We start from the raw sequence: 12954 nt of genomic DNA, 5'->3' as shown, positions 1-12954 counted from the left end.
CGAAGCTGCTTATTCTTTTGGTGGTTTCTAAGAAGAAATTGGCTGGATTATTTTGAATGTAATTGTAAAGTGCATCAGGGATCTTTAGCCTCTTATCTTCCAGTCTGTCGTTTCTGCTGCTGCACATTATCAAAACTAACAGCTCTCTGTTGGTAAATGGAGCTCCTAAAATTAGCTCTTTTCGGGGCAGCCTCTGCATCTGCCTCTCTAAAGGGCTCTATTTGTAATTTATTGCTGGCAGACCTTAAATAATGGATTGAATTTGGTAGTAGATGAGAATCTTGCATTTGTACCGAAACTAGTTCCTTTTTCGTATAGATATATTTATATTTAATATTACTTGTATAAAGCCATTTTCAAAAGTAATGACATCCTTGGACGGATAATCATTTGCAGTGTATATATATATTTCAGTCAAATATGAAATACGACGATTACTGATTGTTTCTAGGCAATGTTTATTGCATAAATACACTGCCATATTTATCAGATTTTATTGCTATGAAAGAGGAAAGAGGAGTGAAGGAGGAATCAAGGACGTACAATATCAACAGCGCACAATCCTTCAAGCTTTCAGGTACCTTTCAGTTGGAAAAGTTATAAACTTGGAAACAATTTGTGTTGAGCCATTTTGAATTTTCTTATGGTTCTAATGAAAACATTTTAATGGAGGTTTTCTGCTGTGCCGTTGTCACAGTGATTTATTAATCATAGTTCAGTATCTGCTGAACAAAATAGTTTCAAGTTTAACATTTGTAAAGACCTTTATCAGACTTGAAGAAAGCCAGCTTGGTACTTCAAGATACCAGGAAGACTGAAATATTCAAAGCTATTAAAAACTTGAAAGTACTTATGTATAAAAATATATTCTGCACTTGGTCAGATTTACTGAACATAAATACCTTGTGAATATGTATGGGAATGAATTAGTGTGCTGTGCCATGGGGAAAATCGTATTTATGGAATCATGCACTGGAAAGGAATTGAAGCACTTTGTAAACCTGCAGTGTTAAAGTAAGTGAATTAAATCTCCATCTAATATCCGCATCTCTGATCCTTGCAATATTTATTCCATAAAAAAATGTAATGAATTTGAACAGATTTCTGCACCATGTGGAAACTTATAGCTTGATTACATTTATTAACATTACAGTTGGCTGATATGCTTCATACAACAAACACCCCCCTGGGAAATAGCACAGGCCCATTTTCTCTTTGAAGTTGCTACACTCCTGCTTTGATTAACCTCCACTTTAGCATTACCCTCCTGAAGCTAATCTTGCAGCGAATGTCATGGCAACAACAGCAAACTGGTACTAATAACGCAACTCCCACCCACCCCCCCAGACACTCCAGCTCCACCTCTCGACCATCATCTGTCTGCTTCCTTTTTCAATAAAACATTCTTGAAGGGTTAAGTCGTAATTAGTTATTTAAGTAATTATTTCTTATTAGCCATAAGCAGTTATTAAAAATTATCCTGAAATTAGGACATTTCACACCAAATTCAGGTTTTAAACTTTTAAAGTGTTAAAAAAAATTATACAAAATGATGTGCACACTTGTTAAAATAAGTTACAGTAAAGGTAAGCAAAATGTCAAGAGAGAAATATGTATTCAGTCACATGAACTCATCATTTGGGCAAGTCTCTACCAGCTTTGCACATCAGGTTGATGCAATCTTTCCCCGTTCTTGACAGATTTGCAGAAGCTCTTGCAAGGTTTTTGGGGATCATTTATGGACAACAGCTTTCCTCAATAGGTTCTCAATAGGATTAATCTCAGGGTCATTCAGAGACATTCACTTTCTTCTTCTTAATGCTACACTGGAGTGGCTTGAATCATTGTCTTGCTGAAAGGTGAATTTATGTCTGTGATTTATATCTGGTGCTCATTTCCCTCTACAATTTGCACCCATCACAAAGCTGCCAGCACTAGGCTGGACAGCTGGGGATGGCTGTGCAGCAGGCAGTCAGTATGTTGGTTTGGCATCATGTAAGGTGTCACATTTAGACCAAAAGGTTCACATTTTGTCTTGTCAGACCATAAAATCTTTTGCTACATTTGCAGTAGCACATAGATGCTTTATTACAAACTAGATGCAAGATAAATGTTTCTCAGTTCCATACAAACCCTTTGTGGCATGGTTGTTAACCAGTCAATATTTTCTCCCATATTAGCCACAGAATTTCATAACTTGCTTGCTGTCGGACCCTCAATGGTCTCCCTAACTAGTTTCCCCCTTGCATAGCTGCTCAAGATAGAGGGACAGCCTTAACAAGTTACCGTGTGGGTGCCTTCTACTTCAAAAGGCTAATTCATTAGGCTTTACACAATGCCTAAAAGACCTTTCAGAGTCAGTGTAATCACTTTCAGTGTAATTAGTCTGAAATCATGTGAACCATTATCATCAAACAGGGAGGCAACTCAGATAATTGTGTGGCTTAAGGTGATTTTGTGCACCTAAATTAATTTCGGTTTACTAAACCTAAAACCTAAAGGGCTGAAATATTTACACAATCATGATTTTGTTTTTCTTTCACATCTGTTTTTTTTTTTGCAATGAATGGAGTAGTTTAACAAATAACTGCTACTTTTAAGTGTCCTGACTGCAAGCTTTAAAAAAAAGAAAACCTGGGCAAGGGTCTGCTGAGCTCGAGTGGGCTGCCCATTGTGAGTTGCAGATAGATATGGCTGCTGGAATAAACCTATTACTTTGCAGCCTATGCCTGCTGACGCAGCTACCCATCTGAACATATTTAAAAACAGGTCAACAAGGGTGATATCCACAGTATTCCAGGCTTAAATAGTGTTATTTCACCATCTGCTTTCAAAGCTCTAATAAAGTTAAAAAACCAATTAGCTACATTCATTTTTTTCATTTTCCTTCATAGTTATAGTAAAAAAATATTTCAATATACTGTACACTAAGAAAATTACAGGTACAGTACCAATATGATCAAATATAAAAACTGTAGTTACCCATTCTGTTATTCCAAGTTAATGTAAAAGTTTAAAAATACATTTTAGGTGTGCTTAATAAGTGGTTTCTGTGTTTTAGTGAATATTTTTATATTATTTTTAAGCTTACCTTTTTTTTTAATTTCTGAAGGAATTTAGAAATGTCGTAGAAACCAGGGTGAAATATTTAAATAACATAAAAATGTGGAATTCCGATCACTATGTGCATAGTAAAGAGAATGAGGATAAGTAAACAACTTTCTGCTTCTGTTGGAACCCAGTTTGATGCCAGGTGTAGCGCAATGCAGTGACAATGCAGGCAGCCAGATGGCGGCCATACAGCTGTGCCCTGGAGCAGCAGGTGGGAACAAGGGAAAAATCCCAGCTCAACTACTGCACTGCGTTTCTAACCAACTCAACTCAACATCACATTTATTTCTTAAATACAGTAAAAAGGCAATGTTATGTATGCATTTTTTTTCTAGTGTATAGAAATACCTATTGACAATCTTGCATTAGAACTACAATATAATCTGGTTTTTAAAACTCCTGTTCAGATCCTTGTGGGGGAGAACGATGGAGTTGAGAATAATCACTTCTGACGGGATGGTCACGTTACAGCCTGAAAAGTAAAAAATATGTTTTTTTGCTTTCATATAATCAACCTACACTACACAACATTGTGATTTAGATATCTCGCTGCACAGTCAATTTCAAGAGATTTTTTAAACTTGCAAAATTTACATGTAAAATCTATCATATCATTACAGCTTATCACAGGAAAGGACCTGATAATCACACCATTACAGTTTATTACAGCAGAGGACTTGATAAATGACTGTCCTTCAATACGTTCTTGTGAACAAGTGATTCTAACACCTGGACCTTAAAGGCCACAATCCACCAGTTTGTAAGGAGCTCATCGTCCTGACTGGAATCCATGAATCAGGGTGGAAATTTAAACCTGAAGACATGGCGGCACTCAGGGACCAGGAGCAGGCCTGGACTGAGGAGTAGGGTCTGCTGAGATCGGGGTCTTTTTAGACCTTTCAAGTGACCACGGGTTGGAATTTCCAATTGTTTTAATATGAAGGTAACTTTTTGCATACAAAATATGTAAATTACACTGTTCATAAAAGTATTTCTACTTTGATGATACCATACTCACCCAGAATTGTTATTGAAGGTGTAAGTTTTCCATCCCTGAAAAGCGTCTCACTGTCTATTTTAGCATAAGGGTCATTGGGGTTGGGGTCACTTGGTGTGCCCTCAACTCGTGCCCACCGGCCGATCGTACTGTCCCATCCAACAATGCTGTTCAGGACACAGCTATGATCCTGAGTAAAACATTTTAAAAAAAAAATTAAAATTGCTCACAAAATGTTTTCAACTCACAGTCAGAGTGGCAGATTTTGAGTAGCAGGTTAGCTCTCTATAGCTACTGAATGTGTTTTTCTGGGTGTGAAAGCTGTTAATGCTTTCTTCCAGTGATTACCGATATGATTAGTATGTGATGGTCACCTGCAGAGTGGCACCATGAAGAATGATGGACTCTCGCACTCGAACTCCAGCTCCTATTGTCACTCCAGTACCAATGGAGACGTTGGGACCCAACTGTGGACGAACATTAAGCCAAAATGAACACAGGAGTTCCTGTAAATCATTCTGATCAACGTTCTTTCCCTTCCCCTTTGCTCACTCTGTGGACATCGCCGTCTCTATGCCTCTCCCCCTCCTGCTCTGCCACTCGACCCCTCCCACCCCTGTTCCCAGCACGTTTCCACTCTGTCGTGATCCAGCCATGACTTCCTGAGCAACACTCCTAGAATCCACCCCACCCTTACTAGCCATTCCACACAACTTCTAGCCCAGTAATATGAATTATTAGTATTATTAACAAACCTTGCATATGTACAGCACTTTTATCCCAAAGACTGAATATTATGAAAACCAGAGTACACAAGCGCAGGATACAATTGAGTCAGGACACTTGTAATTCCAACCCACCTCTTTTTCAAAACTAATTACGGGATTTTTACTGGTTATGTCAGGACCACACCGTTGTGATGTCTCATCTGAAGGATTGCACACTTCAATCAAAGTGACCCTGGTTTGGAAATTCTAGTGCAAAGGGAAAGGCTGGCTGAAGTCGATACCCTGGCTTTTCCCAAGAAATAGTTGGATGAGATCACTGGATCACTTGCCTACTAAATACAAAAGAAGACAGAAGGACAGAGTGTTCGCCTCTCTTTTGTATACACAGCTGGCAGCCCACTGCAGTTCAGCAGGTGTGAGTCTGGCCAGTACCTGGATGGGAGATCTCCTGGGAAAGCGAAGAGGTGTTTGTGGGGCCAGTAAGGGGCGCTCACCTTGCGGTCTGTGTGGATTCTAATGCCCCAGTATGGTGATGGGGACACTATACTGTATAAAAGACATTGTCCTTGTGATGAGACGTAAAACCGAGGTCCTGACTCTGTCATTAAAAATCCCAAGGCGTTTCTTGAAAAGAGTAGGGGTGTTACCCCGGTGTCCTGGCCAAATTTTCCCCTGGCCTCTTACAATCCCCATCTATGAATTGGGTTCATCTCTCTTTTCTCCTGCCCACTGATAGCTGATGTGTGGTCAGAGTACTGGCACACTTTGGCTGCTGTCGCATCATTCAGGTGGAGCTGCACATTGGTGGTGGTGGAGGGGATCCCCATTACGTATAACATTCTTTGAGTTAAGTGTCCAGAAAAGCGCAATATAAGCGTAAGGATTATTATTAAGCACATGCATTTCATTTCTGTCTTACTGTATGTGATTTCACTTTGTACTTCTACTAAATGGAAACTTCTTATATTGCACTTTTTCCTGAATAAGGCCATCTTCTCAACAAATTAATAATCTCTCCATAATCAATAGCAGCCTTGTTGAATTACAGTTGGGTTTAGGATTTGATTTAAAGATAGGCTTAAATATAGGCTTACTGCAAGCAACTGTACAGAACAGTCCTACAAAACAACTTGCATTTGTACAGCTACAATAACCTATTAATGATAATAACTGTTCATGGCATAATTTGTTTGAAAAAAAACATTAAATTGTCCTGAATGCAGCTTGATTATTTTGAGTACACAGGAGTAAGGCCATTGTATATGTTTTTATAATATTGTAATTTTAACCGTAATTACTGTAGCACAATTTTAATGTCAATTAAACATTCTGCCTCTGTAATTGTAATTAACGGTGCTGCGGCAGTCTCTAACAATGATGTGAACACTTGCTTAACTGCTCTGTCATGCCCTACATTACTGACCCACTGTTTACTTTAATAAAGTAGCAAGAATTCAGTATTTGGTAAACTTTCACTTGCTTACATTTTTTTTACTGTAGTTAAACACTTTCAGAGAACTTCTTTTATACACTTTTCTTGTTAACAAAAGCTAATCTCATTAAATGAAATATTTCATTTTATTTTCGTGTCAATGCTTACCACAGCAGTGGAGTCGATGTTGGCAGTTGGATGAATGTACACGTTGCCTGTAAAAAGATCATATGTCAGCCTGAAAACAGAATTAACCCCAGACTAAAGAAGACAAGAGTCACAGGCAGCACCATTACCACTTATCTTGGGCCCTCCTTCTTTATTAGAGGCAAGTCTTTCAGGGTGAGTTCTGTGATACTGATTTAGGTACAAACGGCTGGCGTAGATGGCTGATCTGTCAGAAAAAACAAATTAGTTTTAAAAAGCACAAGTGACACAGTGGCGCAGTGGCTAGCATTGCTGCCTTGCAGCGCTGGAACCCTGGCTACAATTCTGGACTTGGGGTTCTGCCTGCATGGAGTTTGTATTCACGTGGGTTTCCTCCGGGTGCTCAGGACTCCTCCCACAGTCCAAAGACATACTGGGAGGTTAACTGGGCTTTGGGAAAACTGACTTTGGTGTGAGTGTGTGCATGTCTGTGTCTGTGTGTGTGCTGCAATGGACTAGCGTCCTGCCCAAGGTGTACCCTGCCTTGCACCCGTCAGGCTTAGAATAGGCTTCAGCTCCCCTGCGACCCTGAATTGGAAAATGTGCTTAGAAAATGGACAGATGGATTGAAAAAGCTGCTTTGATGCCAACTCACTCACTTCACTGAGATTAAGCTCTTTGCTGGAGAATTGTACTCATGGACCACATTAAACACAGCACGTTACACATGAAACAGAAAACAGTGGTGCTAAACACGTACCCTGCAGATTTGATCTGGCTCCAGAATCGATCCGTTTTGTATACATAAAGCTTTCCTTGCCCTGCCAAAGCAGTAAAGATGTCCTGTTCCAAGCGAATAACTTCAGCGCGCTGCCACCCGTTCACCTGCTCCTCCCTGCGGAATAAAGACAAATACACGCACTGAACTGCTAGTCGCTCTGGCGAGAACAAACTAATGAGCTGGCTTCCTTGTGTATTCTTCACCCTTCCATCTTCTCAGTCCTTGGTTTCATATCAGAACACAAGCATCTTGGATTACACACAAAGTACTCTGGTAACCTAGGCCACCCTGCATCCCGCCCCAGTACAACACGCAACATGAACAGGTGCCACAGACAGCTTTGTACCTTCAGGTATACGCAATATTTAAACCGAACACAATTGTTAACCCACTAATAACTTTTCCATTAAAACTATTTGAAGTTCAAAAAAGGAAGTCAAAGAAAAATGTAAGAAAATAGACAGAATGTTCTGAATGTAGAATTTAACAGCTACTGTAAATGAATGAAAATGTTTAAAAGCTTCAAGCTGGTCTGATAATCTTACATTGGAACTGCTGCAATTCTTAGCGCAGTGACTACACAGAACGCCCCAGGCGGTGCTTAAAAATCGTCATCAAGTTTTAATGTACACATGGCAGAAATAAAATTACGCGTGACTGCAGTCAGACCTTTAAAAAAAAAAAGTCTTACAGAACAATGTTACACTTACTATAATTAACTTTTCTAGAACATATCTGATTCCCAAGTTGATCTTAAGTATTTTAATAATCTTTATTAAATCTTTATTATCTTTAAATAATACATGACCTGTAAACACAAAGACGTACAATTTGTACAGTATATTGCTCCATTATTCAATTTTATGACAACGCTTAGCTATAAGGTTAATAAAATATATTACTCCTCCACTGTGACCAGTTAATCTAAACACTAAGATGTTATGAAATCGGAACCTTAAATACTGAAATGTTTACTGAAAGCTTGTGTTTTATTAAACTCCTGAAACAATTGTTTTTTTTATTGCAGTATTGCTTGACACAACAATATTTATCTCAATTTCACAAACCTTTCCATGTCTCAAAAATAATTTTAATATTATTTGTGCAGCCTGATCTGTAGTTACTTTTTTGCCACCCATGACAGGGACAGCTGGTTAAAGCTTTATAAAAGCACGCCACAAGTCTTTTTGTTTTTCTTCACACCCAAAGTACTGACTTACCCCTCATATGGATACCTGATGACAGGGTTCAGGAAACAGAATGGTGGCAGAAGAGGGGAAAGGAAAAAACAAGAAATGAATAGAACTGAGGTAAGGAAAAGACGAAATGAGAAAGACAAGCTTTCCCAGGCCCTCTGCCCAGGGGTGCTCTCATACGCACAGCAACAGGTCCTGCTGGTTCTTCTGAAAGACCGCTCCAATGTGCTGGAAGATTTCCGGTGTGAACAGGTAAATGCCACAGTTGATAATATCACTGACAAACGTGCTTGGCTTTTCCACATAGTGCAACACCTAGATGGGAAACAAAAAATAATATGTGCATTGCTCATTTTTGTGCCATCCTCTTCGCATTTCTCCCACAGTTTTAATATTTTGAAGATTGCACTCCAACACAAGTAACCTTCTAACACTATGAAAGCTTGTGAGCTAAGCAACTGAATTTCCTAAAAAAAAAGCTTTAACAAGGAAAACCTAAAAATCACCAACTTTCTCCATAAATTGTGTTATATTTAAACTACATCCATTTAACCCAGTTAGATAGGGTATAAATTAGGGTATCAATTATTACCTCGTTAGTTTGTTGGTTTTCCACAATGCACCCATAGTTCATGGACTGTTTTCTGTTAGCCTAAAATATTAAAAATACTAACAATTACATATGAATTTACACGGTATTTAAAATCATTCAGAATTGTTTAGCACTGCAAAGAAAAACACTGGGCAAGATTCCATCACCCAAATAAAATGTATTAAGCATTAAATACTAACAAAAAAATAAATTTGAAGACATGAAAAGTTACATTACATTAATAAGACACCTAATAAGCTACAAGAAGAATGCATAGCACAAAGAGACTAAATAATTTAAAGAAACATAACTAACATTGAATTATGACTTACATCTCCACAGACACACATACTGCGCTCCAAGACAAATTATATAGAAGCCACCAAGCAAAAACTGTATTCAAACTGCCTGAAGGTGTATGAGAGAACTGTCAGATAGATAAATCTTCACTGGACTGCTTACAGTGGTACCAAGAATGACAAAACTGTGTGGATCTCCATGTTCCTTCTGGAATTGCAACATCTCGGGCAGCGGGAACTCGGAGCACACGTCCGCGTTCATGACGAAGAATGCCTCCGGACCCCCCGACAGAATCTGGTCTCGGAAGTGGTAGATCCCCCCCCCAGTGCCCAGCGCGGCGTACTCCTGGAGATACCTGAGGACAGGCCCAGAACACACCACCAATGGGCTTCTCGGCTCCACACCGCACACGCATCCTTAAATGCAAAGGCCAGCTGGAGATGGTTCTTACATGTACGTTCGAAAACAAACTCCTCACCAGTTTAAAAGTCTAGAAAAAGTAGGATGTGTCCTAGGCTAATGTCATTCACCATTGTTTTTATCAGTTACCTTACCATTAGAGGGATGACTCTGAAGGCTTTCTTGTCTGTTTTTGTTAGTCAATATCTCTTTATGAAACAAACTTACATTAAAAAACTATGCTCTTTTATAAAAGAATATCAACATAAGACATCAAATTAAAACTAAAAATGTTCTTTCCATAATTCAAAGTAACAGAGCAGTTTAGGCATATTTAAGACCCACAATATCACGTTAATAGGCAGTTACTTGACGATTTGACCCCATTACTCTAGAGAAAGCAAAGAGCAAAACTAGCATGGTGGGAACAATGATCACTCCTTCATGGCTTCCCGATGTTCTGCACGTTCCATATATTGAATACACAACCTAAGAAGTGACAGTCTGGGTCTGGCCTGCAATGAGTGCCAGTTAATACCACTCAGGCATTAGAGACGATCAACTGTTTGTGGACTTTTATCTTTTAAACAGGGGAGTTTTTTTTTTTGCTAAGTGTATATATATGAATTTGTGGGAAATAAATTCTTGGTGGACTTTTAAAATGTCAGCAATTCAGTGCAGTCTTAAGACACGAAGATGAAGTACAGAACATGTTTATTAAAAATGTCCCTTATAAACACAATATTGTAGTCCTGTCTACTTTAAGATTAGAACCAAGTTTTGAATGTTCATGGCCATACCTTATAGGGATTTTAAATTCCTGTTGTGAACAAGATAGAAATCGAGTGAGTTCTTCATTTGGTTGGTAAAAACCTACAAGTAGGATCTCTTTCATATTTGGTACCTACAAAGACAATAAGAGATATAATGCACTTCAAGGAGGTGAACTTGTTACAGATCCTTGTATAGATCAGTAGAGCTCAGTTTTACTGGTAGCGATTATGTATACAACTGCATTTGGCATTTTGATCCAGTACCATGCTACTATCAGCAATGGCCAGTCAGGTCGGGAAAATATTCTTCTCATCACGTAAGGGCTCGTACGTGACCGGTCTAACCGCCTCTGATGCCTCCAGTGACAGCATCTGGAAGTTATGCAAGGGAACCTGCTTCTGTCGTTGACTGCAGCCAGTAGGTGGCAGAAATTTCCCACGATTACATGGACTAAAGTACTTCCGTCTATAAGGGTTATACGTACTGCATAATGCACTAAGACGAGATCATGTCAGTAACCAACACATTAACTCCTAGTGTGATGAATTTTGCACTAAGACGAATTGCTGTTGCGTTTTCAGCTCCAGTCTATAGCTGCTTAAAAATCAGACCCAGCTCTGCCTAATATACATACACATTCACATTTAAATACAGCTCAGACTCCCCAAAACTCCTAAAGCTAGTTTCATTGATGAAAAGCTTGTATTTTTAAATCTCGTCTTAATAACTGGAGTGGTTCACTTCCAACGTATAAATACCAGAATATCTGAGGTTCATTTGGGTCTGCAGGACTAGCAATCGCAATCGCACTGAAAAACGGTGGAGAAGCCCACAAGCTCATCAGCCCAGTCGTTCAATATTCAGAGATGGTTGTTTAAAGCAATCTAAAACAAGGCTTAGTTTCGGCGGTCTATGGATTTTGAAATAACCTGCATAGTCGAAAAAACTAAAGCAACTGAAGCACCAACAGAGGTATCGATAAGTCGGAAATCGAGTCGGCTGACCTTCGCACAAGCTTCGATGTGGTGTTGGAGCATCGGAACCCCAGCGACTGGGAAAAGGGGCTTGGGAACCTCAAAGGACAGAGGCCGAAACCGAGTGCCTGGGGGAATTCAAAGGGGAAAAAAATCTAGTTTCTCAAAAGCGATAGATTATCATCAATTTACCGCTTCCAGATACAATTGTAAAAGTAGCATTTCTTCTTGCCTTCACGTCTGACAGTTTATCACTTGCAAATATAATTTACTCATATGGGGCTTGTAATGAATGAAGCAAACAACAAGCAACTTCAAACTGACAAGCTGAAACTGTGCCACCGCTCCTTCACCGACTAGATACACGTCGCCACGTCATCAAAACAGCTGATAAAGACAAGAAATAAGAGAAAGGCACGCGAATTCACACACGTTTTTCTTGCCCCGTGTAGTTTTACCTTTCTGTGGGCCTCCAATCAAGATCACAGCTTTCAACATCTTCTTTGCGTTAACAGTCCTGTAACTGAGAGGCAGAGTGTCACCGATCCGTCAGTGTTCAGCTGTTGGGCTTTTCCGTGTGAGCGTAAGCCAATTTCCAGTTGCGTAGAATAATACAATAATACCAAGGTACCGCAAAAAAGTGCTAAGATGAACTGACTTCAAGAATTATCTCCGTTCTAACCCGCAAAATGTAATAAAATTCAACCTTGCTGGATGAAAATACTACATAGCTCCACGTACACCCAATCTTCAAGTTTGCAGTATGCGTCTCAAACAGATGACGTATGAGGTGAGGAGGATTCTGGGAAATATAGTACCGTTCCAACAGAGAGATCAGGAAATACACACCTTGTATCTTCTGCAACCATTTAAGGTCAAGTAGGCAGCAGGCCGCAAAGGAACAACTAAAGATTTATTCCATGCTAAAAAGAGAAGAAAAGAAACAACGTTTCGGCTGTGGAGCTTTCTTCAAATTACCTGAATGTCCACTCTCCTACTTCCCTCCTGCTCCCCTCTCCCAGCTTATAATTTCCCATGCTTGATCAGCTGCTGACTTTCCTCTCCAGGAGACCGTTAGACATTACTAGCCTAGTTGGTATTCAGTAGATAATTGATCCACAGAACTCATCCAGCCATTTCTTAACTGTACCGTTCAACATTTCTGGGTAGCTGGGCCCACTCCTTTACTTTGCAAAACTGTGAAATTGCAATACATTGCACTGATCCTTAAAGATCAGTATTGTGGATTTCATGAGAGAATCACAGTGATACCTGAGGACAGATGATGTCTTCATGCCACAAAGAGTTCAACATGAAAACATCAACTAATAATAAACCAATTTTACATGGCATCTTTAAATGCAATGATTTCAAAGTACAGAACAACATTAAAAGACAAGGACAGTGAATTATATTTTCATTGCATGTGTTAGCAGTACATATACTTGATTGATTGTATCACAAACTCTAACCCCTTGTTGAGAATTACTGACCTGATCAAACAGCGATCAAGCTGTTTGTAC

General features: G+C 39.3%; 1 protein-coding gene across 3 annotated transcripts; it reads right to left on the bottom strand.

The window, feature by feature from the left end:
- Positions 1-1507: 1507 nt before the first annotated feature.
- Positions 1508-12219, bottom strand: gmppaa (GDP-mannose pyrophosphorylase Aa). 3 transcript variants are annotated; one of them, XM_088930071.1, is made up of 13 exons: positions 11890-12218; positions 11462-11559; positions 10484-10587; positions 9447-9639; positions 8985-9044; positions 8577-8707; positions 8417-8431; positions 7176-7310; positions 6565-6662; positions 6437-6483; positions 4483-4575; positions 4130-4298; positions 1508-3583 (listed from the first exon to the last, which is right to left on the bottom strand). In XM_088930071.1, the coding sequence occupies exons 1-13, from the start codon at positions 11927-11929 to the stop codon at positions 3483-3485; spliced, it is 1284 nt and encodes a 427-aa protein (XP_088786197.1). In that variant the 5' UTR covers positions 11930-12218; the 3' UTR covers positions 1508-3482. The 3 variants fall into 3 exon arrangements, with proteins under 3 accessions (XP_088786197.1, XP_088786198.1, XP_088786199.1); XM_088930072.1 differs by lacking the exon at positions 8417-8431 and having other exon boundaries at positions 11890-12219; XM_088930073.1 differs by lacking the exon at positions 4483-4575 and having other exon boundaries at positions 2549-3583.
- Positions 12220-12954: the final 735 nt, after the last annotated feature.

Source organism: Atractosteus spatula, chromosome 13 (genome assembly GCF_055471065.1).
Source record: "Atractosteus spatula isolate fAtrSpa1 chromosome 13, fAtrSpa1.hap1, whole genome shotgun sequence".
Taxonomy (NCBI): Eukaryota; Metazoa; Chordata; class Actinopteri; order Semionotiformes; family Lepisosteidae; genus Atractosteus; species Atractosteus spatula.
The sequence above is the reverse complement of the archived record's forward strand: the minus strand, read 5'-3'. Positions and strand labels throughout refer to the sequence as shown.